Raw genomic sequence first — 27,549 nt, forward strand, 5'->3', positions numbered from 1 at the left:
TAGGCGCAAACGATCTGAAGGACGCGCCGAAGATTCATATTCGCATATTTTCAGGTACAAGAGTTGGCTTTATTTTTCTAGACATTCGGTAGTGTGCAAGACCATGGCGTACCATAGCCGTGGTAGTAAGGGGAGGTGTGTTGTTTTGTTGCTGCGATAGTCATTACCAGTTCCTGTTGAACTGTCCGTTGTTGTTCATGTTGTTCATGTTGTTCATGTTGTTCATGTTGTTCATGTTGTTCATATTGTTCATGCCCGTCATCTGAGGATTCATGCCCGTCATTTGAGGGTTCATGCCTCCCATGCCTCCCATGCCTCCCATGCCACCGTTCATACCTCCCATGTTATTGTTGCCCATGCCTGTCATCTGCGGCGTAACACCCATTCCACCCATGTTATTCATACCTCCCATACCCATGCTTCCCATACCTCCTCCGCTCATACCGCCCATGTTGTTGTTCATGCCTCCCAAGCCGGTCATCTGGTTATTCATGCCTCCCATGCCGGTCATGTTGCTGTTCATACCGCCCATACCGGTCATATTGCTGTTCATGCCTCCTCCGAGTCCACCTCCGAGACCGCCGCTCATGCCTCCGCTCATGCCTCCGCTCATTGATCCCATTCCGGTCATCTGGTTGTTCATGCCTCCCATGTTGTTGTTATTATTGTTGAAGCCGCCAAGACCAGACGAGGTAGGAGGTCGCATGTATGAGGATGACATGGGAAGTTGGCCTGTAGCTTGGACCTGGAGTGGGGTCAAACTGCTGTTGGATGATGATGAGTTCATGCTGCTCAAGGCGTTGTTGTTGTTGTTGTTATTATTGTTGTTGTTGTTCATGCCGCCGAAACTGCTTCCAAGACCGCCGCCGCCAAAGCTGGACGAAGAAGGTGTCTGAAGAATTCGTGACTGGCCCATGGGCGATGAGCTGAACGTATTCGACAAGGAGGGCGACTTGTTGAAGGTGTTCATACCGGTCATGTTGTTGTTCAGCCCGCTGCCGAGACCACCGGTGTTCATGCTGTTCATGCCAGTCATGTTGCTGTTGAGGTTGTTCATCCCTGTCATATTGTTATTCAGGCCGCCCATATTGTTATTGTTCATGCCAGTCATCATAGGCGACTGAAACTGGGGACTTTTGTTGATGTTACTGTTCATGTTCATGCTGTTAATCGCGCTCAGCGTATTGAGGCTCGGTCCACTGCTGCTGTTGTTCATGCCAGTTATAGCAGGAGTTTGAAACTGAGGCGTCTGCATCGGCTGTGAAACGCGGTTCAGCGGTAACATGTTGTTGTTGTTGTTCATGCCGGTCATATTGTTGCTCATGCCAGTCATATTGCTGTTCATGCCGGTCATATTATTGTTCATGCCGGTCATATTGTTGCCCATGCCAGTCATATTGCTGTTCATGCCGGTCATATTGTTATTGATACCATTCATGTTGTTGCCCATGCCCGTCATGTTACTGTTGATGCCTGTCCTCATGGTGTTGAGCGTGTTCATGTTGTTGTTATTGAAGCCGGTAGTCATACTGGTCTGCATTGGTGGTGGTGGGGGAGGAGGTCCCTGGCTCATGTTGCGGTTGATGAAGGGAGCAGGGACAGGAGGCGCCGATCTAGCTGCCATGATTGGAGGCGGCCTTGGAGGAGCTCCAGTAGGGTTGACAGTGATCGCTCCAATGCCGAAGGGATTGGCAGGTGCTGTAATAGACAATAAAAAACTAATGATTAGCAGCTGCAGATAAAGCTGAAGAGGAAAAAAACATTTCTCAAATAAAGTCTTGTCGATCATGGGAAACTTACTGGCATTGACCCAGCTTGCCTTGCCAGTGGGCTGGCTAGAAATACCGGTCATTTGAGGGTTCATGCCAGTCATCATCTGCTGTTGCATCGTAGGAAGACCCATCGATGCCGTGCTAAATGTTGGCTGAGGTGCATTCTGCTGTCCAGTGGGATGTGTTGGGACAAAGCGAAGTGGTCCTGTGGGGTTGACAGGCACCAAGGGTGCAGGCAATCTTCCGGACGAGACTGGCGGTGGAGGGGCCATGCGGCGAATGGTCTGCATGAGCTGCTGGTTCTGGTTCGCCTGCTGGACAACAGCTTGCTGGAGCATCTGCTGCTGCTGTTTCACCTGCTCCAATTCTTTCTTGACATTATCCGACTCCTGCTTCTCCTTGATCTTCTGCATTTGCTGCTTAACCTTCTCGGCTTCTTCAGCCTGGGACAGTTTGATTGCCTCCAATGAGCCGGGAACAGGTGTCGAAGGCTTGGCAGCAGGGGCTGGTGATGGAGGAGCTGGCGAAGGCGCCAGGGGCGCAGACAATCCAAGAGAGCCGAGGGAGCTGCTGCTGTCAGTCCTGCCTGGCGCACTGGGTCTGGGACGCCCGGCAGGAGAGGAGGCTTCTTTTGCCTCCTTCTTGGGGGAGCTGGGCTTGGCTGATTCCTCCTCTGGTTCAATCACCTTTGGTGCTGTGGTTGACGCAAACTTCTCGATCCACTCATCCTCGTTGTCGCGGTTCTGAATCTTCCAGTTGTCATAGTCAAAGCCAAGGAGTTTGGGATCACGAACCTCCCAAGCATCATCATCAAAAGCTAGGTCAGCTGCAGAAGTGCTGGTCGCAGGCTTCGAGGCCGTTGATTGCTTGCCTTTGAATGACGAGGGAGAAGCCTTTGGGGTGTTGCTGAGGGCAGTGCCGATCTTTGTGAACTCTGATGCATCAATAGTCTTGGGTGCAGAAGTTGTTGCTTTAGGTCTCGTGTCTGTGAAAACATGAGAGAAAGCCGTTAGCTATCGATGCCCATTTGGATTGAGTTGTCTTCCAAAGCATGATCTCAGCTTGAATCATTATGTCCACTTACTCTTACGCTGAGGTGTATCGTTCTTCTTGCCAAAGACAGGGGTGCGGTTGGTAGCGTTCTCGCGCTCCTGCAGCTCACGGGCAAACTGCTCGTCAGCTAATTCCTGCTGTCTACGCTGTTCAGCCAAGGAGGCTCCAGATGTTCGAGCAATCGACACTTCATCAGCCTGCATCTTCATAGCCATCTCGCGGTCATCTACCACATCAACTCCGCCGTGAGATCCTGCAAAGCTGACAGATTTCTTAGGCTTGGGAGCACTAGCAGCGTCGGGTGAAGTACTGCCCGATCCAGATCCAGGACCGCCAATAGCCTTGCGAATACGGATGATATCACCTTCCTTGACATTAAGTCCCTTCAGGACATCTCTGCTTAGCTCGGGCAAAATGCTGGAATCCATCTTCTCTGTGCGGAAGATAGTTGAGTATCGGAGCGCATCCTCGGTTGCGATGCCAGCCTTGATGAAAAAGTCATACCAATCGAACCCTGCCTCGGATACCTTCATGCCGGTGGCCTTTTCGACATACGCAATATCCTCCTGCGACATCTCACGCACAGGTACAGCGATCTTAACGCCGTTCAACTTGTGCAAACTGATCTTGCCATCGTGAAAGCCCAAATACTCTGCCTCCACCTTGTATTTTCCAGAGCGGTCCGTCCACATCCTCGTATTTTTCGGTTCTAAGTGGAAAGAATGACCCAGTTTGGTCAAAATTGACTATAGTTGAAATGTGGATGTAACCATAAGACCATTTAGCACGCTTACTGTTCACAGGAGCTGGTTCGGACTGCGCTGGAGAAGCGGCGGCAGTCGTAGTCGTGGCAGAGATCTCCTTCTTGAGCGGTTCGGTTGGCTTCGCAGACGGGACTGCGACAGGAGGCAGTGGTGGGGCTATAGAAGATACAGTTGCAAGTTGTATTAGGGCACAATCGACGTCTTCCTCAAAGTCCAGGGACGACCCTCTGTGAAGACACTTACGAGCAGGGACAGCACGCGCTTCGACCGCCGTTGGCTCCTCTGCCTGTACTTGGGCAACTTCTTCCTGCAGCTCTTCGGGTGCAGGTTCATCCGCAAACTATTATGATGAGTATATGATTCAGAGTTATCTGTCAGTAATGTGGCCAAAGTAAATCAATTGCGCATAATTGAAGAATTACAGCCCATCGCGATACATACCCTCACATAGGATGCCGGGACGATACCCACTTGTTCGCCAAGCTGCACTTTCCACCATTCGTCGCTGCTCACATAATCTGAGACCCAGAGCTCATCATTCTCACGAATGCTGAGTTCCTCCTCTGTCATGGCGTCAAAGTCGTACAATGCAATCGCCCAGCGGCCCTCGCACACTGGTTCTGGTTCGATGTATTGCTGTTGTTCCTCCTCATACTCTGGTTCCTCTTGAACAGGTTCTGATTGGTGGTATGCGGCACTTGCTGCTGAAATGTTGGGTGATCCTTGTGCAGTCTGATAAGTTGACGTTGATACGACTGAATCACGCACGGATGGAGCCGGAGCAGCTGATGCAGGATGTGAAATACGAGACTTTTGCTTGGACTCTTGAATTTTGTTGAAGATGGCCTCGGCTTCTTGCTTGGAAGCAGCCTGGAAATCGAATGAGGCCGGGGAAGAACCGCCCAAATCCAGATACACATGCTTCTTCTCTTGCCTGACCTTGTCCACGTCTTTGATTGACCATTGGCGCACAGGGGACTGCGAGATAGAGATAGGAACAAGTCAATGTTACTATTAGAGGGGTGTCTCTTCCATTTCAGATTGCTGCAACGGTGACCCAGTGACGATGAGAAAAAAGTGGGCTGTTGTTTGGTGTACACCGCCCCATTACCTTGTCCTCTTCGCTGCCAAAGAAGATGGTCAGGTTGCCTACACCTAGACTTCCCTTCTTTTTCTTCTTTTTCTTATCGACCTCCTACAGGGATGCGCCATTTCATAGTAGAAGCAGAAGTTAATATTAACATGGCTCTCCGTCGGGGGTTCTTTCCCTCATAAACCTTTTTCTTGTAAAAGCTAAGAGCAATTAGCGATAAAAACAAAATGAAAAAAACGGCGCTGCTTACATTGACAGACCAGAACTTGAGGTCGTCCTTCTCTGCAGGCGCCGTTGTTGGTGATAAAACGCTGCCGTTGGATCGAGGGACGGCTTCAGCTAGCGCCTCGTGGGCAGCGGGATCTTCCTCATGATACTGCTCTTCTGGCTGATATTGGTCGTCTGCATATTCTTCCTGGTATTGCTCTGGTGTCTGCTGTGCCTGTGATTGTCCGTCCTGTCCTGCAGAAGCCTGGAATAAGAGAGAAAAAGAAAAAAAAAGAAAAGAAAAAAAAAGAAAGAAAAAAAAGAACCGGCATGAGCAACCGCGCGTCTTTGCGACAACCTATTTGACCTTGTGCGATGAGAAAGCTTTAGGAAGCCAAGGTCATTAGGTCATTACCTCAACATAATTTCCAGGCACAAAGCCGACATGGGTGCCATTTCCGACCAGGAACCAATCTGGATCATCTTGCTCGTACAATGTGAGCGTGTCGCCCTCCTCGAAGGTGAGCTCCTCTTCTGTTGTTGCGTCGTACTTGTAAAGACCCACCACAGAACCAGTTGCGGCAAGCTATTTTTGAACAAAACGGTACATGAAAAGCAATAGTCAGGCCAAGTGCACGCTGGTGCTTCTTCCGTATCCTGTTTCCCTTTTGATAATTGTGGTTTTGCAAGGAGTATATTGATGCTAGAGAGAACTTTGCTGCTGCAAGTGGATGGACGCTAGGATGTTGAGAAGCCAGACGCATGGGGTGTGCGGTAAAGGGACGTGTTGCTTACAGGCTCGACATAGTTGCTTGGTATCAGACCAATGTGCAGCTCGTTGGGATCGACGGTCTTGAGCTTGGCCTTCCACCACTCGGGGTCGTCGTCCTCGAGCACGTAGAGGACGTCGTTCTCCTTGATGGCCAGCTCCTCCTCTGTGTTGGCCTCGTAGTCATAGAGTGCGACGACAACTTTTAGGAAAGGCATGGTTCAGTCGGTGTTATACGAAATAAGGAAGAGAAGGATGGCAGGACGGGAAGGATGAGAGGAAGGGAGGAAGGGGGGAGATGATGATGATGATGATGATGATGATGATGATGATGATGATGAAGGGCGATGGATGGAGGAGTATGGATGTGGAAGTGTGAATTGGTTATGAGGGAATAGTAGCGAGGTTGATGGAGAAAGCAAAAGTATCAAGAAATTACTCGAATGACGACTGGTGCAGTTCAGTCCAATGGCTGCAGTGGTTTGGTCACACTTTCTCACACTCACGCTTAGCTGTACCTTGATCAGAACTCGGGAAGGCAGACCTCACCAACAGCTTCCGGAACCATCGTTACATGCTACGTCTCGTCTACCTCCCCAACGCTGCAATCTGCCATCAAAGCTGGGGCTCTGTTTGTCGTAACCTCTTGTTCCTTCCCGCAGTGGCCCCATTACATCGCGACCATCCGCCACTTTTTATATCAGCCGACTTATTCAAAGGCTCATGTCCGATGGTGATGTGGATACCAGATTCTCTACAGCCCATTCATATCAAACACGTCCTGCAACGCCTACATGCCAGATCCTCTCCATCGCCGCTACTTGCGAAATACGACCCAAAGAGGCCTAAGCTATATTTGGCATCCAGCCAGCAAATAAAAGACCGCGTTGCACCTTGACCCCAACCACATAATCGTCGCGTAGACTAATGGTACTTTCACTTGAGGTTTTGGCATGTTCGAGACGCGTTGCTCACGAAACCTCAGAGACAAGGCGTACAGGTGTGCACAAGACAATGGGCCCCATTGCATAGCCTGCTTTAAGCATCGACTCCGATTTCTTAGTTCTACAGGGAGCATTCCTATGTTTGTAACGCGCCTTTTTTTCTTTTATTAAGAGCGCGCGGTGAAAAAATAAGTCTTTGAGCTCCATCGAAAAACACTCATCAAGTCAGCTGCACAGCGCGGGTTGTTCGAAAGGCGATTGGAGAACAGATGGTGCGATTTTATTCTTCTTCGAGAGGGGCATTGTCCGAGTTCAAGGACTGCTAGCATGCTGAGGGATGGCTGCTCCTTTGTACTGATCGAACTTTGGCGGTTGAGGAGGTATCGAAGGACCGTGTGGATTTTCCTTGTCGTCTGGGACATCATCCTTGTCGTTGATCTCGAGGCCCTGTTGATCACCGGATAGTGTCCTCTAGTATAATATCGAAAACAGCGCCAGTACGATCGAGGATTCATGGTGACCACACTTAATTGAGTAGGCCAAGATAGCGGCTCATTGCGTTCGTTATGTATATTTGAGGCGGAGAAAGTATCGAAAGGCTCTGCCCTTAAAAAGCCCTTTACTATTTGAAGCCATCGTCGGTCATGAAGAAGACACTCGACTTGTTTTGCGTAACACTCTACGCATTCTTGAAGGCCCGTTGAATATCCTTCCAGAGAATAACGTACAGTTTAGCCTCAGTTTTCAGACAGGTATCAATTCCGATGGTGAGAAAAGATGATGAAGAAGTCTGGGAAGACGGTATGACGCGAGAACTGAGCGTTTCCTTTTTGCTATAGCGCTTGGGAATGTGAGATACCGCTCGCAAGATGGACAAGCAGCAGAGCAAAGTGGCGGAGTGAAATGGACGCCAAACCTTATCGTGATAGACAGGATCACCAGGGCATAACTTCGACGTTCTGATTGATATCGGTTCAGGGACCCCACCTCAGGACACAGCGACGATTTTTCGAGCAATTCAACTTCAATGAGCTGTCGGAAGAAGCATCACAGAGTTACTACGCATTCGAAATACATAACACAGTCTGTTCGTCCTCCACCCGACATGGGTTGGGTCCATTCCTTAGGATGGAGAAGAGCGAGGCGAAGCCGCGCTAATCACCAAAAAGTACCGGGAAACAGCCTCCACTGAATGCGGTTCATTTTGATGGTGTTTGGCAACGGTGTGTGCATCGGAACCTTCACCTATTAAGCTACTTGCTTGTTAATATTTGTGCTTTGTTGATAGCATAACTAGTCAAGAGCTCTGCTCTGGACGGCACCAATTGAACGCTTCATCCCACGGTCCCGACAGGTAAAGAAGCACCGACGGCTTATGTACGTACAGTATCAACATGTGCAGAATGTCACACTGCACGTTCTCGCAAGTGACAATGAATCTTACACCTAGCATCAGTACCAGGCCAAGCGAAAACCAACTGACGATCAAGATCCAAACACGACCATCGGCTACAAGGAATAAAAGACGATCGAGTTGGAGCATTAGCCACCCAAGAACATTCTTCCATAGCCACAATTGATTTCTTTGTGAGCTCGACATCCACTATTGAGTTCATTCCTGAAACATCATCAAGTATGGCATCCGAACTGTGTAATCGAGCATATTGTGGACTTGTTCCCAAAACAGGATATGCACCCAGCCCACAGCAGCTCCGACCTGGCATCTTCCTCCAAGGGTAAAGATTGATTGGCAGTTCAGCGTTTTTTGTTTCGCGCTATCGCTGCATAAGATCGATTTCTTCTATTCGTTCTTATGCTAACACAGACTTGACCGCATTTAATTCGTTCTGCCCTGTCCACATTCCAGCTCCCTGTGAAAATACACACGTCTCTGGCAAGCACAGCATCCCTTTTGAAAACCACACAAACACCCGTGCCAAGCTTGCAACCATCAGTCATGCCGACCCACGCCCTTCACAGTAGTACGAGAACCCATCGATGATCAGGACTGCGCCAAGAAGGAGCTGGGTCCAATAATTCGGCCTATATGCATGGATGAACACCTCGAGGTCAATAAGTACAAGGAGCGTCGACTGAGAGGGCCTGTATAAGCGCGTAAAGACCATACATTTCTTGGAGCCGAAGGTCAAAGAGCCGACTTAGATCTCTTGCACGAGAAATAGTCAGGCTTGTCGCCAGGACAGTAAGCAAGGCAAATCTAGCTCAGCATCGATGTCTGCCACAGCAAGAGCAGCATCATCTGTTGGTGGTGAGCCATAACCGATGCCATCGCGATGCCGAGGTAGCGCTTTCTGAGTGTCACCTGCGACGCCTTGATACCCTTGACACCCTCTTCACTGCTGTCAGTTGGGATCTCGGTGCCATACTCAAGAGCAGTGAATTGGGGCCCCGTAAGCTAGTATCTTCCATCAGACATTCGACCTCCCTTCCCCCCATCCGACGCGACCGACGGTGGATACTCGCAGAGAGAGCCACAGCCTGTGGCGTCGCCTTACCATCTGTGTCATTTTCATCATTTACGCCGAGCCCACAAGACTAGCGCAGTCGAACCTGAACGCACATGCACTGGAAAGGATAATAAAACGCAGGGCAGAAAAATATTTGTTCTTTGCTCTTTCTGCTTCCCCCGACTCTTCCTGATGAAATCATATTGTCGTTATTCCCTTCTGAAGTGAAACATGTGTTGTCCGGGCAAGAGTAGGGACGGGGTTGTGCGCCTACCTTCTTTCTAGCACTAGACGTCGTATATGCCCAACAACTAGTTTCTGTGCCCCTTTGTTCTGATACCCTCGCCACCCTTTCGGTCCCCTTTACTGATAGCACTGAGTGAGCTCGCCCGCTATGTCGTTCTGACTGTTACTCTATATGGACTAAGAGTGTTGTCCCTCTCATTGTCCTCGGTCCAGCATTACTACACGATAGCGCGATCTACCGCTTACTACCCGCGCAGCCAAGTATCTCATTTCCATTCACGTCCAGTGTGGCCCAGTCGCCTCCTTTCGGCGCCTATGTCCGATACAACCAAAATACTCGAGCCTACAACATTTCCCTGGGACTTTAGGACCCTGCTAATGAAGTTCTAGTGCCAGCGAAGACCGCAGCAACCTTCACTAGCAACCAACTGCTCACACCCATCTATCACTTCGACTCCCTGACGACTCACTCTATTATGGATGCCAAATCAAACCCGGTATCATACATGCAGTCATCAACACCTGCATTCAGCGTGAGTCGCGCTGTATGCGCACAGCATTATACTTATCTTGTTCTTGCCCAGCTTGAAAATTCCCGATGGATAAAAAGTAGCCCCCCCCCCCCATCGCATCAGTTACACATTCCTCGTGGACACGCATCTTCAACCGATGGTATCCTCGTTGGACTTGACACATACGCGTCCCAAAAGGTAATTATCACACAAAGGCCAGCATCTATAGTCATAATAAGAAGCCAAGCATACCTCGAACTTAAAGTAGGTCAGCACCGGGGAAACATCAATAATATCACGTACCGGCGCCTCCATGGATAAGGAATTTGACAGCGGTATACTCATGGCGGAGGATGACCTGACTTCGTATTCAGCAGACGGAGACGATACAGACAAAGGCAATATGGATGATATGGGCGAAGGCAATATGGATAAAGTTGAAGAAGAAAAAGAGGAAGAGAAGGAAGAAGAGGAAGAGAAGAACGAGAACGGGAGGGATAAGGAGGACGATAAAGTCTACACAAGGACGCTGCTGACACGGATTGTTTGAACTGGACTATCTTCATCAGTGACACAGAGGAAGGAGAGGGAGACGAAGAGGCAGAGCAGAGGAAAGCAGGACGGCGAAGCTGAAGAGGACGATGATGCGGTGACAGAACATCGGCGCGTATGCACGTCCCGACAAAGTCTTGAATTCCATTGCAGGAACCCTTTCTCTGGACATCGAGATAAGGACTGCATTCGTTGACGCCTTGTAGCCTGGGTATTTCTTATGTAATGCAGACCTAGTACCTGCAATCTCAGGCACCGGGCGAAAGCGCTACAGTCGGCATTAAGATCGCGGACAATAGGAGCCCCCCGGTTCGGCAAAATGGTGACGACGAGCTAGTGGAACCGATAGGTTTGATTCACTTGGGCTAGATAGATGTGTCGATGAGTACTTCACGGAAGACAGTGAAGTACAGTACACACGATTATCCTGCACAGCAAGGAAATATGCTATTTGAGTTTGGTGCGTACACACCAAAAGTTCATTGAAAAACCTCTGGTGAAAAATAGCCCAATCGAAAATTCCTCATCTTCTGTGTGTCTATGCCTTTTATCCTGGAGTATTTTCCTTTGCTCCTTCCGTAGAGTGCACCAATAATGCGTATCGCGCACTCAATTCATTCGGCTTGAAACCTAAACCCAAAACTGTGGTCGGGCAGTAATTCTAAAAGATGTAGACTACTCACCTAAACGACCTAGAAGGATAATGTGTGAAGAGCATGATTGAATGCGCTATAATGAACAGAAGCCTAATGGTGGCGCAGATCGGGCTCAAGCAGCACTTGACTGAAAAGAAGCTGCCAGTGTTCTATGACCAGGAACAGGCAGTCCACATATCACGTGCAGTTGTTATGATTCTAGGGCAAGGCGCGTTCTTTATTTGAAAGACAAAAAACAACGGCCTAAAAGCACCATCAGGAACAGGACCAAGCTTTCCTTCGCCCAATATGCCCGAATCGAAGAAGCGGCGGATTATCGAGGATGAGGAAGAGGACGAGATTAATACCCCTGCTCGGGCTGCAGGTGTAAAAAGATCGGCCAGGGATGTGAAGGACAAGGTATTAACAGGGCGCTACTATTTGCCACCAACACTGCCCAAAAACAAGTCGGGTCCATGAGCAACCGAGAGGGCGTGGGAGTGAGAGAGACTGATGTTTGAACAAATTTTATTATAGCTTGCAAAGAGATCAAAGCATGAGGAATCTGAAGAGGAGCAGGAGCAGTCCATGGAAGATGAGGACGACACCGAGGAGAACAACAGTTATCGCGAGGAACCTGAGGGCTGGGGCGCCGACGAGGCCGATGCCTCGGGCGATTTGACCTGGAAAGAGCGCGCCAACATGGAATTCGAAAAGTCCAAGACTCAGCGCGGTCGCCATGGAGTATGTTATCAACTGATGTATGAATCATTTCTTCAATGGCGACACGACTGCTCAAAAATATCGGTTGCTGACAACCACTTTCATACCTCGACGAGCAGATGGTCGCAGAGATGGGCGTTATCGAGGTCATCGAGATGTTCGACTTTATGTGCCATCGCCATCTCAAGGTACCCTTTGGACCGAAAATCAACTTTATTATCGGACATAACGGAAGTAAGTGGCAGCGCGCCCGCAAGTCTTCTGAGCATTGGCATCTACAACCATGTTACCATGTTGACCTGGAATACATTCGACTCGTGATCTTTGTCGCAATTAGGTGGTAAGAGCGCGATTTTGACTGCCATCATGGTCTGCCTGGGAGGAAAGGCGAACGCCACCAACCGAGCGCAAAGCTTGAAAGCCCTCATCCGCGAGGGAGCCTCTCAAACCGAAGTCAAGTTGCAGCTTCGAAACCGAGGTCCGGATGCTTATAAACCGGAGATCTTTGGAGAGAGTATCATCATCGAGCGTCGTATTTCCAAGGATGGTACCTCAGGATACAAGATCAAATCATCCAAGGGCAAAACAATCTCAACAAAGCGCGAGGAGCTCTCTGCGATATGTGATCATATGAACATCCAGGTCGACAACCCTATGAACGTGCTCTCACAGGATACCGCACGTCAGTTCTTGCAGTCTTCCACCGCCGAGGAAAAATACAACTTCTTCTCTCGAGGAACTCAGCTCACGCAACTCAGTATCGATTATGAGGCTATCCGGGAGTGTATCGACATCATACAAAGCACACTCAAGAACAAAACCGAGATCCTGCCAGAACTCTACGAATTGGCCAAGGCAGCTCAGGCTCGTTTCAAGGACAGTCAGCAGGCGGCTACATTGGAACTCAAGGTCGAGAGTTTGAAGAACCAGGTCGCTTGGGCGCAAATCGAGGATCTGGAGAAAGGTGTACAGGAGGCGGAAAAGAGCCTTAATGCGGCGATGTCAAAAATCCCTGCCATCGAGAAGAAGCGAGCCCAGGAACAACAAGCTATCCAGAAACTGGATGAGAAAATACAGGAAGCAGAGCAGACTGCAAGCCAACACGACAATTCCACTGCCCCGGCTCAAGAACAGAAGCGGAAGCTCGAGCACGAACTGCGCGAGAAACGAAACGAGTTGAAGTCCGTCCAGGAGGAAGAAAAGACGGTCAATGATGAGATCAAGGCATTAAAGGATCAGGTCCGGAACTTTGACCAGAAGATCGAGCAGGAGACTAAAAAACTTCAGGCCAATACCCACTCGAAGCGAGCAGCAATCGAGGAGCAGATCCAGAGGCTGAGCAAGGAAGTTGAGCAGGGCAAGAGACGGCATGCAGAGGAGAGAGAAACGTGCGCAAAGCTGGAGACACAGATCGATGAACGTAGAAGTCGACTGGAGCACAGCAGCAACGCCGTCAACAAGGCGAAGGCAGAACTCAACGAGAACAAGGAACGGATTCGACAGATGAAGGATCAGAAGCAGAACGCGCTCAAGGCCTTTGGCCCTACGATCCCCGATGTCTTGACGGCCATCCAGGAAGTCACGGACAGGGGCGGGTGGAGGGGAGAATCGCCAGTGGGACCTCTCGGACGTCATGTCAAACTTCGAGAGCAAAGTTGGGCACCGGTCATCGAGTCTGCGCTCGGAAACGTGCTAAACGCATTTGCTGTCACTGTGGATGCGGATCGCTCAACCTTGTTCCAGATTCTCAAGCGGTACAGATGGTAAGATTTTATCGGCACGTTGATATGTAACATTGGCCGTTGACAGGCGCACTCTTGACTAACGAGTATCCGGTGCATTGTAATCTTTTAGTAACTCGGACGTAATCCTCACCCGAAAGATTATTTTTGACTATTCAGAAAAGGAACCCTCGAACAGCTTTTTGACAATCAACCGAGTCCTCGAATTCGACAATGAGTGGGTCCGGCGACTCTTGATCGACAAGAGCAGCATCGAATCAACGGTCTTGATCGAGAAACGTGCTGAGGCTGACCGCGTTACAAGCTCAGGTCGCGACGGTGGATTCCCTGACAATGTCACCCAGTGTTTTACAATGGACCTGGTACGAGTCGGAGACAGAGGAGGGGGCGCTGCCAGTATCATGATGAACCGGTACCGTGGGCCGCCTCGTCTGTCCAAGAACGTGGAACAGGAGCTGCAGGTACTGGAGGGCAATTCGCGCCGAATCGAGGACTCACTCCGCTACCGCTTCCGTGAAAACCAGGACTTCTTGAAGGAAATAGAAAAGATGGAAGAGGAGAGGATGCGGATTAAGAGATCCATGAACAGCCTAGAGAAGGAAATCAAAAGGAACGGACGGAGTGCCGATGAGCTGCAGGACGGCTTGCAGGAGGATGAGCCGGCCAATCTTCATGCGTATGAAGAGTCGAGACAACAGCTCTTGATGGAGATTGAGACGTGGAAGAAGCAGTACGAACCCGTGGCACTACAGAAGCAAGCTATCAACGCAGTGATGGAGCCGATTAAAGAGCAGATTTTGGAACTGAACGAGTCGATCAAGTCTCAGTACGAAAACACCGTAAAGACCCGAGTAAGTTGACCGAAGAACAGATGAACTTTGGACATCTTATAGGTGCTCGAGCTAACACTGCTTCTCTTTCAGTCCGATCTGGATAGGTTGAATATGGAGAGGCAGGATCATATACCTAGGATCCAGCATTGGGAGAGGAAGTTGGAAACTGAAGCTAGAACAATTCGTGAGCTCGAGATGCAGCTTCAGACAAAGACAAAGTACCTGGAGGTAAGGCGACATCTTCACAGTAACTCATGCAGGATATTGACGATCGCTCACCGGAGGCTTATGTGCTTATCATGCCTATAATCATGCTTTGTAGGAATCGACAGTAAAGGCTACTGAGTATTGTGAGCGCGTACAAGTAACAGCGTCGACCACGCAGCTGGAACGTCAAATCAAGCACTTGCAGGAGTGTCTGCGCGAGCAGGAAGCTCAGCGGGGCTGCAGTTTAGAGGAAATTGCGATGGACATGACACGCAAGCAAGATGAATACAAGGCTGCGAAACTGGCCATCCATCAACTCGACCAGTTCGTCTCGGTAGGCAGCTTGGATGTGAACAAAAGAATGCATTTGTTGACTATTATGCGTTGGCGCCCACATTGACAGGGAGCAGACAAATCGACAGAGTACTGACTGTTACTTGTTTGTGTGTCGTTTTGAATCATGCACAGCATCTGAAAACGACTCTTCATCAGCGTTTGTCGCGTTGGCGTGAGTTCCGCGCCCAGATGTCTTTACGATCAAAGTTCAATTTCAGTCTACAGCTTTCGCAGCGCGGCTATTCTGGAGAGCTCGACTTTAACCATCAAGAGAGGAAGCTTAACATTCGCGTAAGGACACGGTGACAAATCCATTTGTTTTTGTTCCTATAACATACATTGGGACTGAGAACGCAGCCATTGACTCCAATTTGATGTATGATGGTCTGAAAATAGGTCGAGACGGAAGACCAGCATTCGGGCAAGTCTGGGGTCTCAAGAGATAAAGATCCAAAGTCGCTTTCGGGAGGAGAAAAATCATTTTCGACTATCTGTCTGCTGTTGGCACTCTGGGACTCTATGTCAAGTTCTATCCGATGGTAAGAATGCGTCGTTCAATATGCTGAGGTGCGACGCGCGATACACGACGCACTGGCGCATATGAGTCATGCATGGTGCTAATGCAATTGCTGTTGAAAACATGTGCGTGCACGTATAGCTTGGACGAGTTTGATGTTTTCATGGACGCAGTGAACCGTCGTATCAGTATCCAGATGCTCATCGACACTGCACGCGAGTCGGATGGAGTACAGTATATTCTAATTACCCCACAGGATGCAAGCAGTGTCTCGCCAGGACCGGACGTGCGCGTGCACCGGCTCCACGACCCAGAGCGTAACCAGCAGACGATCCGGTAGACCTTTGTCTCTACTTCTTTCTCTGCGTTTTTGCAAGGCAGCAAGTTGATTTGTAATTGTACTTCATAAAAATATATTGTCTCGATGGTCTTAATCTCGAGCTGAGTAACAGAAAATAACAAGGAAACGCAGTGCATTGCGCCATGGGTGTCCATATCCATATTCGAAGACCTTGTTTACTCCCCCAGTCGGTCCGTTGCTCGCTTGACCTCAGTTTTGTGTACCCACATGCTAAAAAAAAAAAACAGTCCTGCAGGTAGTCTGGCCCATGGCAAAGTACCTGAGGACCCTAAAAAATGCCCACGGACACATACACATTGAAACCGAGAGTGCGAGAGGGGAGACTGTGTGGGGCAACCCAGAGTGTATAGCATGTCTTCAATTGCATCCCTCTGCATTTTCTCCCCCCTGTTTCTTGCATCCCTCCCTCTGCCCTCCCGCTGAGGAATGCTGGACTAGCGACGGTTGGGATTGTCTGGACAAACCGTTTTGTTTGCCTATGGCTGTCAAGAAGAAGAAAAAAAAGAGACCAAAAGGACAAGGGACCAAAACTGATGTCATACCATAGCACGCCTGCTCATTTTTGTGGTCTATGCTCACGCTCTCCGCCCTGTTAGTGCTTCACCTGAATTTGCTGGGTGCATTCACCCGCTACGGAACAGGGACGGAGAGGAATGAAGGAGGCAAGCAAGGGCGTAATGTAGTGCAGCGTAATAGGCCCAACGAAGTTTTCATGTGGACAAACAAACAAAAACCCATCCTCTTATTTCTATTCATGGCTTGCATGCCATGCTGTCTTAGCATAGCATGGACTGGCTACCTCCCGCACTGCGCTCACTCTTTTTTTCACTTTCTCTTTTTCTTTTTAGTTTTCTCATACCCTAACCAACTCTACTTTTCCTCTTCCATTGTTCTTCTTTACAGAGCCAGTGCCTCGATCCAGGCTTTGCTTTGCTCAAGCTTTGCTTATCGTTCACTCCCTCTCGACCCGACTTCAACCCACGGATCGACACCAAACCATACTCTCTCACACATTGCACACCGAACCCAATTGGATCTCAGGCACCCCCCACGCTCTCTCTTTTTTTGCTTCAGGTACGCTCAGAAACAAACACTATCACTACCACTTCAACTCTCACCCCATTCACGACTCGTACTCTCGATCTATCCCCAAGGGATCCAATACATAGAAACTACCATATCTTCCTACCAACCCCTCATCACCGTCAGCACATACTGCTCTCTCCTTCTATTTTTTCATCTCTACAGGGTCAACATCAAGGAGATCAGAACAAAAAATGTGGGTCGTGCAGGGACTGTAGAGACTCTATCAAGCCAGTGTCAACAAGGCAGTGAAACCCCCGTTTATCTCCATGGCCCTTATCCGCACTTCCCTTATCCATATCCCTCTTACTTCGTCGTCTGTTATCATCGCTGCTACCTGACCTCATCCCCCCTCCCTTCTTCTCCGAAGAATTAGAGTCTACAATAGTATTGCAGTATTCTGTTATTATACTTTATTATATCTATCGCGTGTCGGAGTGGCGAGTTACACACCCAGCTGGCGGTATATACTAGCGACGTTAGGGCAAAAGGCGTCAAGAGAGAGCACGTTCGTGATTGAGAGATGAATGAGATTATGTTGACGGCGTGCAATATGCGATCGGATAAGAGGATGATAGAGTGCTACAGTAGCCGGTGTCGAATTATAGAGCTGGACCACCATGGCAATCATACCATTGATGTGCAAGGTGTCGAGAAGAGGTGTTTGTAGCAATAATATAATTTCGATTCGGATCTCCCTCCCGAGAATCCCTTCTTCTCCATCACCAACTTGCACATAAACAATAGCCCAACTCTACGTAGTCATCCTCGTCCCTTGCCCTCGTCCTCATTGACCCTGGCGACGCGCGCGCGCACGCGCGAAAGAGAGAATAAGGGTAGTTTTTTTTTTTTTTTTTTTTCTCGCGCTCGCTCACTTTCTTTGTGCACCCGGTTTTTGTTGTTGTTCCTGTTTTTTTTCTCAGAACCCTGGACGCATACAGCATACAAGTGCATACACTTGTTCAAATTTCGGCTAGCCCCTGCCGTTCAAAGGAAAGATTGGACGAAGTCGCGGGTTCGTGTGATCTGACACTTGAAAGGAGTGTGATGTGGACCCCGCACATGTTCGTGTTTGCCTATTTCCTCCCTCTACTCCCCCTCTCCCCCTCCTTCTCATACTTACCCTCCCTCCCTCCCCCGCAGTTACAGGTCTATCTTTTCCACAAGGTACTGTGCGCTCTCTGTGGAGCAGTGTCTGGCTGTTTTAATTGATCCACCTGTTCTACCGGGGCAGTTACTTCACAACCCTACAAAGAATTGCCGCACCATGTGGCAGAAGCGAAAGAAAGTCATCCCCCCACGGCCCTTCATGAGCACCAGTCCTGTTGGTCCCTGACAGAGATGTCAGCATTGGGCGAATTGCTCCCTCCCCCTCCCCGAAAGAGAGGGAGAGGCAGGGTGCGGCAGGACAGGGCAGTAGAGGGGTCTGCTGGTGTGCCATAGGATGGCAGGCGGACTTTGAAAAGGACAAAGAACAGCTAGTCCGTGGTATTATCATGCCCTTTATGCCTATGGGTTTCTATTTTCTTTCTTTGGGACCCTGACAGGTGGGGGAAGAAGCAGAAAGGGGGGCAAAGACAAAGGCTACATGGGGTATGGCATAGTATAGCGTTATATAAACAGCAACCTCACCCCCCATCCCCCATCCTCGGCTCCATCCTTCTATTTGTTCCTCCTCCACACTGCACTGTGCAACGCATCTCCTACCACAACCCGTGAATTTGCAAACCCCCCCTTCTCCTCCTACCCATTGCATTAATCTATTCTGGGTAAGCCCGGATGCTGCCTACGTTTTTGTCACACCAGTCAACCTGCACCCCTCCCCCTGCTGTCAGCCTCGCTTCCCTTGTTACTTAATTGCTTTTAAAGGTGTTTTCTGCCAAAGCCTCTGCACCCTATGGTCCTGCTTACGGATCAGCTTACCCCGGGGCGACGCCTGTAATTGACCAGCCCACGTCCTTGTTTTTCGTTTTATGTTTGTTCTAGGAAGCTGCAAACAATACCTATTCAGGCAACAGAGCATCGACACGCTCTATTGCACCTTCCGGGACACAACGGTATATCAGTAATATAGCAAACACATCAAGGGCACGGAACATTATATACCACATAATACTACCATGGCATCCACCTTTGTACGGTCGCACTGCGCTGACCTCCCCCAAGGAGAGGATTATCCTCCACAAGAGCACCAGCATCGCATTCCAGTTCGGTCTGGCTCTGGAGATGAATTTGTAGACTCGGAGAAGACAACGGGTCCTCAGGCACCATGCGATTCAACTACCTACGATCACAACGGTTGTCGTCTATCCATACAGCATTCCACACGGCAGCAGGGTGCACAGGAAGGGCGGCATCCGTCGCCTTTAGCGCCACCACAGCAGGCCTCAGTCCTGGAATCACACTCCTTATCCCGTCCAGAGTCCCTTGACGCCACGCCGTCTCCCTGCTTTTCGCCGTGTAATGGGATCTCTTCCTGCTCTTCTTCCTCATGCAGTACCAAGCATGGCACGCTGATCTCGTCGTCTTTAGATACAGCTCGTTGTTTACGTTCTGGGTCGAGCTCCTCTTCACCTTGCCCCCTCCATCAGACTCTATCCCACAGAGTAAACCTCGTCAGCTCATCCAGCTCTTGCTCGTCCTCGCCCTCTTCACCTTCAACAACATCGTCATTATCACCATCAACCTTTCCAGCTTCCTCTTCCTCTTGCATTTTCCCTTCTTTGTGTTCGCCATCCAGTTCTGATTCTGGCCTTTACCCACAACCTGCTGGTTCAGTGTCGCTGTTGGGTCCGTCAGTATCCCCTTTTTTAAGTCCATTGCCACCTTGCTCTCCGACTCCTTTGTCTCCTCAACCACAACTTTCGCCTCCTTCTCCTTCGACTCCCTTACGGACCTTGCCACTATCGCCGTCCTTGAACCCCCTCAGCCTTCCAGCTAGGGGGAAAGCTACGAGTCCTGGTGCATCAACTCATACAGGTATGATCAAAAGAAACATCTAAGGGATCCAGGCTCTTTGTGCCACTTTTGGAAATGATGCACTAAAAGAGAGGGAGTCAGCATGGGGTAGGCTTTTACCTGTCCCACACGCGTGCTTGCTGCACATACCGTTTTCATTAGCACCGTTTTCTTTCGTTGACACAGTATATGTCCTCATACCCTCGAGGCGCTTCACCCCTTCAACCGCGGTATTCGTACCCATTATTTCAGGAGGTGTTTATGTTGCCGGACATGAGTACCACAACAGGTGCCTTTGGGGCAGAGATACTTTTGTCACTCCTACTGGACTGACACGTGTATGATTACGAGCTATCTCTTGTAGGCAATCACATTGAGGAGGTAGGGGAAGTGCTGAAGAAAATAGGGCGGTCGTTATGTGCCCTGATTCTTCCTTGTTTGCATCTCAGTGTTGGCTATATACCCGCATGTACAAACACCGAGTTGGGGGGAACACCAGTCTTTATCAGTTTGCTCCAGCCCTTTGGGCGACGATTGGTCCCGTATTCATTACACCGTTCATACATATTTTCGTCCTAGAACCTAGAACGCTCACATTCTCACCTCCCATCTTTAATTCCTTCCGCATTTTTCTTTGTATATAGACCCTGCTTCGCATCTTCGCATTCCATCCAAGTCCTCAGCCTCGTCCGACGACACTGCTTCTTTCCTCAACACCCCTGCCAAAAGTGACCCTGGATCCAGCACCAGCTTTGTCATCACACCATCATCACCACCACTGTTGTCCAAGGAGTCTAATTCGACAAAGAACCATACCTGTTCACACTCGTCCTATCCTGATCATCCCTCAACCGCACCCTCTTCAGCCTCCACGCCCCGTCCTCACTACGTAGTACCATCAGGAGCACTATCGACAACGTCAATACTACCAACGAGTCTCCCGCCCTCTGAATCTGCGTACCATTGTTCTGGTCGTGTAGATCCAACACCGTCTTCTGCCTCCAAGGTCAAGGCTCAGCAATTAGGTAAACTAAAGATCGCTGCTACTCTCAAGCACAAACACAAGCACAAACACAAACACAAAAACATGGTCGGATGTTTACGAACAATTTACTTTGGGACTCCGCCCTTTTTTTTTTTTTTTTTTTTTTTTTTTGGTATTCTCCATGCTGGATGATAACACACTCTTTGTGCTATCCATCGGGTTTTACGTTATTATTATTTGGTGTTGTTCTGTCTCCCTTCCCTCTTATCTCCTTTTCTTGGGGTTCCTGTAATACAAATAGGCCCTATACTGCTCGAACACGCGCGTTGACATAGCTTCGTGTTTCTGATCATGAACACATTTGCATTTAGTTTGTTACAGCTGTTATTGTTCATGACACTAATCAACTGACTAAAGCGACTCACTTATGAACACATTCCTACTTATCCTCAAACAAACACTAATATACCCCTCATTTCTCACTTTCTACAAACGTTCTGTTATAAACAGAGACAGCGTTACAAAGCAGCGGTCCATCTCAACAGGGTCCACACTTCCCACCTGTATCCTCAGAAACCGCTATTGCATCACAATCAACCCCTGCTAGTGTCGAGACCACCGTAACGACCAGAACAACTGAAGTCAATCCTATCATTTGCGACCCAGAGAAAGCGTACTATTTCAATCGCTTCCTCCAGCGTCGACGTCATCGACCGAACCCCGCAAACATATCTCTGACAGAGGTTCGACCTCTAGTTGATTTCGACTCCCAGAAGAACGAACAGCAGCAACCAGATCAAGGGGGCAAGTGTTTGGTTCCGCCTGAATTCCAAGACCAGTTCCCGAGCTCACTTGGTTATCTAGAGCACTTGGAGACGAGTCTTGTTTCGAACCAGCAGGCCGAGGCTCAAAAGAAAAGCAAAAGGCCACAGAGTTGGATCGCCCTCAAGAGTTTTGTTACACACCAGATCCTTGGCCGACCCAGCGAAAGCGACGACCAGAGATTCGAAACGAATTACTACAGCTACAGCGAAGATCCGGACAGGCCTCGTCCACGTCGCCTCAGTCGTTATTTGAACCATAGCGCTCCTTTGATTAACCGGTCTTTATCGTCGCCTCCTTCTTCGTCGTCGCTGCCTGTGCTTCGATCAGCCCCGATCAACCTTCTACGTTCGTCTTCTCTAATACCATCATTGGCGAGTGCTCAGCAGGTAAGCGAGAGAATGCTATATGGACTCTACAACTTACCATTGGGTGAGTTTGTTTGGTCGAAGCCGCAGGTTGTGCAGCCGGCAGCAGGAGGGTCATTGACTGTGGTCAGCAGCATGCAGGAACATGCGGCAAGCGATCGCCCGCTCACTGACAAAAAAAGAAAAAAAAAAGAGGCGAAACACGACCAATTGGGGGTCAAGGCGAGACAGGAAGGGCATATCTTAAGGTTGAGCTGCAGCCAATCAGACCCTGCGGGGAATTGTCTTGGATTGTGCCTGAGAACGTGTTGCACAAGTTTCCTTTTATGGCAGGCGGGTGTGTGTCTGTGCCCCCATCCGCCGCTCAATTCTCTTTAGTTCGTGTATTTTTTATTTTTTTGAGTTGTGCGTCAAAGCGCAGAGTGTCGTATGCTGTGACAATCACACCCATTGTGATGTGTGTCCCTAGGAGGGGGCATTTGTCTGTCTCTGTTCTGCACTCAGGCACATCCAATTGCTCAGACACCCACACTAATGCTCATGCCACACAAACATGCTTCGCTCCGCGTTTGCTTTGCTTTGCCTTGCCTCTCTGCTTTCTCTTACGGTAGCGCACAACCACATCTTCTCGGGGAGATACCGGCGCTTGTGCACATCCCTCGCAGGACACATGCGCCCCCTCCGCAGGTTCACTCCAAAACTGGTCTGATTCAGCCTCCCTGGTCCATATAAGAAGGCCACTGTCCCCCAGCACAGCGCCTGCTCCTATTTCTGCCCACCCTCTTCACGCTCATCATCCCCACTCTTCTTCTCCTTCTCTTCGTAGTAAACGACGACCACACTCACTATACGCTGGCTCGCTTATCAAAGCCATTACCTCATCCTCTTTCTCCTCTTCCTCTCCTTCATCATCATCATCATCATCATCTTCTTCTTCTTCTTTCTCAACTTATACTTCACACTCTCCCAGGCTGCAGTCCCGCTTCCACTCGAACACCTCCATCGCATCCTCAGCCTCATCCAGCTCTTCCTCTTTCTCATCCAATAACCATATAATGTCCCACACCCACTCTTCCACCTCAATGTCCCAATACGCATCACCATCGTCGAGTTCACTCGCATCCAACTCCACGGCATCCGGTTCTTCCTCCATCTCCTCCCATACCAGCACGGCTCCCTCTTGTCCATCACACCCTCGGGGTCCCTTCCGCAAATCTAACGGAACCCAGCATCCTCTCGCCATGGTCTCAACAATCGAATCCGACCGTGAATCCACAGCCACAACCACCACAACAGAGGTGTTTGACGGAATGAAATTTGAGATCCTCAACAGTGGCAGAAGCGCATATCCCTATGCTCAGCAGGAACAAACAACTATTTCAACACAGGCAGCAACTCATGTCAACCCTGCTCTCACTGGTGCCGGTGAGGGAGACTTTGCCGAAGACTCCCACGTCAAGGACTCGACTCTTGCGACTGGCCCTCGCAGCAGGTCGTCCGACAACAAGTACCCCGATTTGAGTATACTAAAAACTGCTATCCATTCTGGGTCGCCTCATCTCTTTATGCTCCATATCAAGTCTGGAATGGATAACAACGGAGCTCAAGAACTCGGCACACTGCACGATCCCACAATAGAATCGGACTGGACTGGTGTCGCTGTTGGATCTGGCAATGAGCAACCCATCTCACCTCTCGTAACCTCGCGCCCATCAATGGTGCGCCCACCTACTATTCCTACACACTCACGCCCCAATACTACAACTGAATACGTGCTGGCCAGACCTCAGATACTACCCCCTTCGACGCCTGAGCACGCCACTCCAACAGTACCGATATCTCCAAGGCGCGATTGTGAGAAGTGGACACCTCCACTCCCACAACTACCACGGGAACGACGCTCGCAGGACGTTCAGCAACAGCAGCAAACTCTTCGACAACCACATTCAGGGGCTCCCATCCCAAGGCTTTTGAAGCAGCGTTCGTTCAACTTTCTCAACAACGGTCCAGCCTCCACGGATGGCTCCTTCAGACCAGCAGCAGCAGAGGCCTGTGCAGATAACAACCCAACCCAAGCTGGTTCCTCCTCCGACGGTCCACGGCCTGTGGGACCACCTGATCCAATTCCTCCACACTACCAACATCTTCAGAACCGACATAGCCGGAGACCGAGTTCCTTCTGCAGACGCTCTCAAGGAGTAGAGCCCGAGAGATTCACAGCCGGTTGGATCGTCACGGAGAGCGCACCCGGCTCGCCTTCTGATCAACCTACTCCAAGGACGTCAATCAGCGATGATAACTCATCTTCTGCGAACCAGGGACGACCTTCAACGCCCGGCCGACATGCGTCCATGGGCCCTCATCCTGCTTCGAGATGGGGTCGTTTGCTGACGTCGATCCTCCCCTTGGGCTCTGGCAGCGATAGCGGTGATCGAGATGGAGCCGGAGACCCCTATCTCCACCAGCAGCGGTTGTTATTGGCGACATCGAGCCAGAGCCCTCAGGCGACGCCGTACCAGCAGCAGCTGTTCTTCTATGCGGACGAGGTCTTTGAGGAGCTAGGATGGACGGATTCATCGGACAACGGCTTCTCGCAAGATGATGAGTTCGTGGCACGGAGACGGTATTCATCCGAGGGGAGCAGTGACCGAGAGGACGCACCTTCGTTCTTTAATCCGAGCGCAATGGTGGCGGATGAGAGCCTTCAGGGCGAGCTTGCGCATGAGGACCGGAGGGATAGTATCGAGTACATGGATGCGCAAGAGTCAATGTTTGTGCCATCACAACAGCAGCAGCAGCAGCAGCAGCAGCAGTCGAGAGATGGTTTCGTGGTGCCGAGGACACTTTCGGTGGACGGCAAGATCCCGGTCTCGTGTCTGGCGCTGTCGTCGCCACCGTCATACTGGGAGGCGACGATCAAGTATCAGGGCTGGCCCAAGATCGAGCCTAGGCCCGAGAACGGGCAGGAGTTCTTGCCGCGGTATACGTGCTCAGTCTTCAGGGAGGGATGCGTGAACCGCAAGACGGAGCTCATTGGGAACTGGCGACCTTATCGTCGTCCTTGGAAGTAAGTCCTTTCGGATGCCCGTTGCTTTATTCTTGCGGGCTGTATTCGTTTTTTAAGAAAATCTCAATCTCTAACCATGTTTACTCTGCCTCTATTTTATTTTATTTTTATTTTCTTGTGCTTTTAGGAGGACGTTTGCTCACTTGCGTGGTACAGCTCTGAGGCTGTACGCCGTCGATGCCGAGGATGTGCCACGGTTACACGTCCGTAACATCAGCCTGCAAATGGCACGATGCGAGATGGCGATGGATTACACGCAGCGTCCGAACGTGGTCCGGATCCGGGCCTGCGACCGAACGGTGTTGGTCGAGTGCAAGGACCGTATTGATGCCCTGACCTGGCTCGAGCATCTGCAGGCGGCTGCCAATATCGCCACCAGTATTGAGGATCGTAACATGCCAAAGTTTTACACCTTGCCAAGGGCACAGCATCCTCATCCTTCGGTGGCTGCGTCCGCAGCTGGACAGCGTTCAAGCTCGAACTCGGCGTCGTCGTCGACGAGGCATCATTCCGCAGGCGAGACCTCGCAGCAACAACAGCAGCAAGAGCAGCAGCAAGAGGAGGTGTATCAAGAGCAATCGTATGGGCAGCAGCTTGAGGAGTATCAGCAGCAGCTCCAGCAGTACCAGAACCAGCAATATGAGCGCCAGCACCAGTCCTCGGTCGATCAAAGGACTTCGTCGCCTCCATCTCAGCGTCAGCCTTCGATTGAGCAGGCTCCTCTGACGCCGTTTCCTTCTCCTCCACCTTCACAGCGCCAGTGCCAGCCCTTGATGGACCACTCGGGATCACCGCCCTCACGTCCTCAGTACCGCGAGCGCCAGCCCTCGGCAGACCAGCCGATGATGACGTCCCGTCCACAGTACTGTGAACGACAGATGTCTGCTGAGCGTACGCCACGTCCGGTGCAGCGTCAGCGACAGTCTTCGACGGACCAGGGGTCGACACATAGCCAGAGCAGTAGCCGGAGTGGTAGTCGGACGCCTCCGCAGTCACATCCGAGCCCATATCAGCAGCTGCAGCAGGTCCTTCAGAATCAGCAGGAACAGATCCTGATGATCCAAAATCGGGTGCAGAAGCAGAGGCGGGCACAGCAGCTTGTGGTGCAGTCGAATGTGTCGTCTTCGCTATTGCCCGCGTCGACGTCGCGGCAGGAGAGTGCACCGGTTTCGCCGCCTTCGCCGCCTTCGTCGGGACGGAGTAGCAGCAGTAGCTTGTATGGTGGTGGTGGTGTTGCGCAACAGCAACGTGCTTCTTACCAGCAGCAGTATGAGTCACGGGGAGCAAGACAGAGTCTGACGACAGAACACGATCGACAGCATGGACAGGCGCGCGTGCTGCACGGCGAGGATGCGGTGATGCGGTCTGTGCTCCACGCGCTTGGCCAGAACTTGTCCGAGGATGAGGATGAGAGCGACAGTGATCTCGATGAGGATGATGGACAGGGCACAGATGTCGATGCCCCTACTGCCAGTGTCACAACCAGTGCTGCGGTTTCAGTTCCTCCTCCTGCACCGGTGTCGCCGTCGTCGCCGTCGTCTTCGCCATCGAGGAGCGGTCGGTACCAAATGCCGACGTCTCCGTCGTTCAATCAGGCGTCTCGACGGGATAGTGCTCAGACGCGTTCACGGTACTTCCCACACCAGGAGACGGCAACAGCGACGATAACGCCGACGGCGACGGAGGACGCGACGCGTGTGGCGATGTTGAGGGAGCAGCGGGCGCAGCGACAGAGGGAGCAGAGAGAAGGAGAGGATTGGGAAGAGGCCTATGTCGCGTACGCGCAAGATCAACAGCAGAGGTTCCAGCAGCAGCGACTGGAGTTCCAGCGGGAACAGGAACAGCAGCAGCAGGCGAGGAAGGAGAGGAGGAGTTGGAACCGCAGGCTGTTTGGAGGGTTGCGGGGAGGTCATCAGCAAACTCAGCAGACGCAGGTTGCTTCGACGTGAGAGAGTGAGCGAAGACCCTCGTTTTACATATACCATACCGTAACCAGGTTACACACATCATCGTATTATATAGTCCGCACATTTTTTTTATTCTTAAAAATATATATAATAATAATACTTCGTAACTTCTTTTATGTCATCGAAAAAAAAAGAGGAGCAGGATGGATAGGGAGGGAGGAAGGGGGGGAGATGGAGGAAGGCATGCATGCAGTACGCCATGACACCATGCGCGTGGGTGGGCAGGCAGTAAATGTTGTAATTGCTAGGATATCCTAAAAAAAAATAGCGAGCAGAACATACCAGGAGCCACGCCCATGGGGGTTATTTTTCTGTCACATTGGCAAGAAAATAGGGTCAACTCAGAAAGGGGTGTGCCCACCTAAGCTTTTTTGCTTTCTTGAAAAAAGGATGTGGGCGGAGAATGATTTCATTTTGTATATTGGGCAAGGAGAAAGGGGAGGGGGGAAGAGTAGCATGGGCAGGGTGGACGCTGATGAATGTCCGTTCCTGTTTGCTCTATGCAGAGTGAGCGGTGAGCAGAAAAAGCATGGGAGAAAAAGAGACCGGGCCCAGGGTTGCAGAA

General features: G+C 50.5%; 6 protein-coding genes across 6 annotated transcripts; 3 read left to right on the top strand and 3 right to left on the bottom strand.

The window, feature by feature from the left end:
* Positions 1–163: 163 nt before the first annotated feature.
* On the bottom strand, positions 164–5,979 carry BC939DRAFT_527469 (uncharacterized protein; the record flags this gene model as incomplete). Its single annotated transcript, XM_051561419.1, has 10 exons — positions 5,685–5,979; positions 5,305–5,475; positions 4,933–5,154; positions 4,701–4,784; positions 4,031–4,567; positions 3,833–3,929; positions 3,620–3,745; positions 2,857–3,534; positions 1,801–2,757; positions 164–1,698 (listed from the first exon to the last, which is right to left on the bottom strand). Exons 1-10 carry the CDS (start codon positions 5,874–5,876, stop codon positions 164–166), a joined length of 4,599 nt encoding a protein of 1,532 aa, XP_051413970.1. The 5' UTR covers positions 5,877–5,979.
* A 935-nt stretch (positions 5,980–6,914) lies between these two features.
* Positions 6,915–8,145, bottom strand: BC939DRAFT_475608 (uncharacterized protein; the record flags this gene model as incomplete). Its single annotated transcript, XM_051558512.1, has 3 exons — positions 6,915–7,073; positions 7,590–7,634; positions 8,047–8,145. 3 exons carry the CDS (start codon positions 8,143–8,145, stop codon positions 6,915–6,917), a joined length of 303 nt encoding a protein of 100 aa, XP_051413971.1.
* An 8,192-nt stretch (positions 8,146–16,337) lies between these two features.
* On the top strand, positions 16,338–17,213 carry BC939DRAFT_446238 (uncharacterized protein). The gene has a single exon (XM_051554923.1). It carries the CDS (start codon positions 16,447–16,449, stop codon positions 17,191–17,193), a length of 747 nt encoding a protein of 248 aa, XP_051413972.1. The 5' UTR covers positions 16,338–16,446; the 3' UTR covers positions 17,194–17,213.
* Positions 17,214–18,937: 1,724 nt separating this feature from the next.
* On the top strand, positions 18,938–22,123 carry BC939DRAFT_501585 (uncharacterized protein; the record flags this gene model as incomplete). Its single annotated transcript, XM_051560181.1, has 4 exons — positions 18,938–19,277; positions 20,420–20,800; positions 21,271–21,971; positions 22,082–22,123. The coding sequence occupies 4 exons, from the start codon at positions 18,938–18,940 to the stop codon at positions 22,121–22,123; spliced, it is 1,464 nt and encodes a 487-aa protein (XP_051413973.1).
* An 882-nt stretch (positions 22,124–23,005) lies between these two features.
* Positions 23,006–25,021, top strand: BC939DRAFT_475611 (uncharacterized protein; the record flags this gene model as incomplete). Its single annotated transcript, XM_051558513.1, has 1 exon — positions 23,006–25,021. The coding sequence occupies one exon, from the start codon at positions 23,006–23,008 to the stop codon at positions 25,019–25,021; it is 2,016 nt and encodes a 671-aa protein (XP_051413974.1).
* Positions 25,022–25,230: 209 nt separating this feature from the next.
* Positions 25,231–27,282, bottom strand: BC939DRAFT_475612 (uncharacterized protein; the record flags this gene model as incomplete). Its single annotated transcript, XM_051558514.1, has 4 exons — positions 25,231–26,114; positions 26,277–26,441; positions 26,652–26,903; positions 27,267–27,282. 4 exons carry the CDS (start codon positions 27,280–27,282, stop codon positions 25,231–25,233), a joined length of 1,317 nt encoding a protein of 438 aa, XP_051413975.1.
* Between the last annotated feature and the right edge of the window lie 267 nt (positions 27,283–27,549).

This window comes from Gamsiella multidivaricata (assembly GCF_025024155.1).
Source record: "Gamsiella multidivaricata strain RSA 2152 chromosome Unknown BC939scaffold_20, whole genome shotgun sequence".
Lineage (NCBI taxonomy): Eukaryota > Fungi > Mortierellomycota > Mortierellomycetes > Mortierellales > Mortierellaceae > Gamsiella > Gamsiella multidivaricata.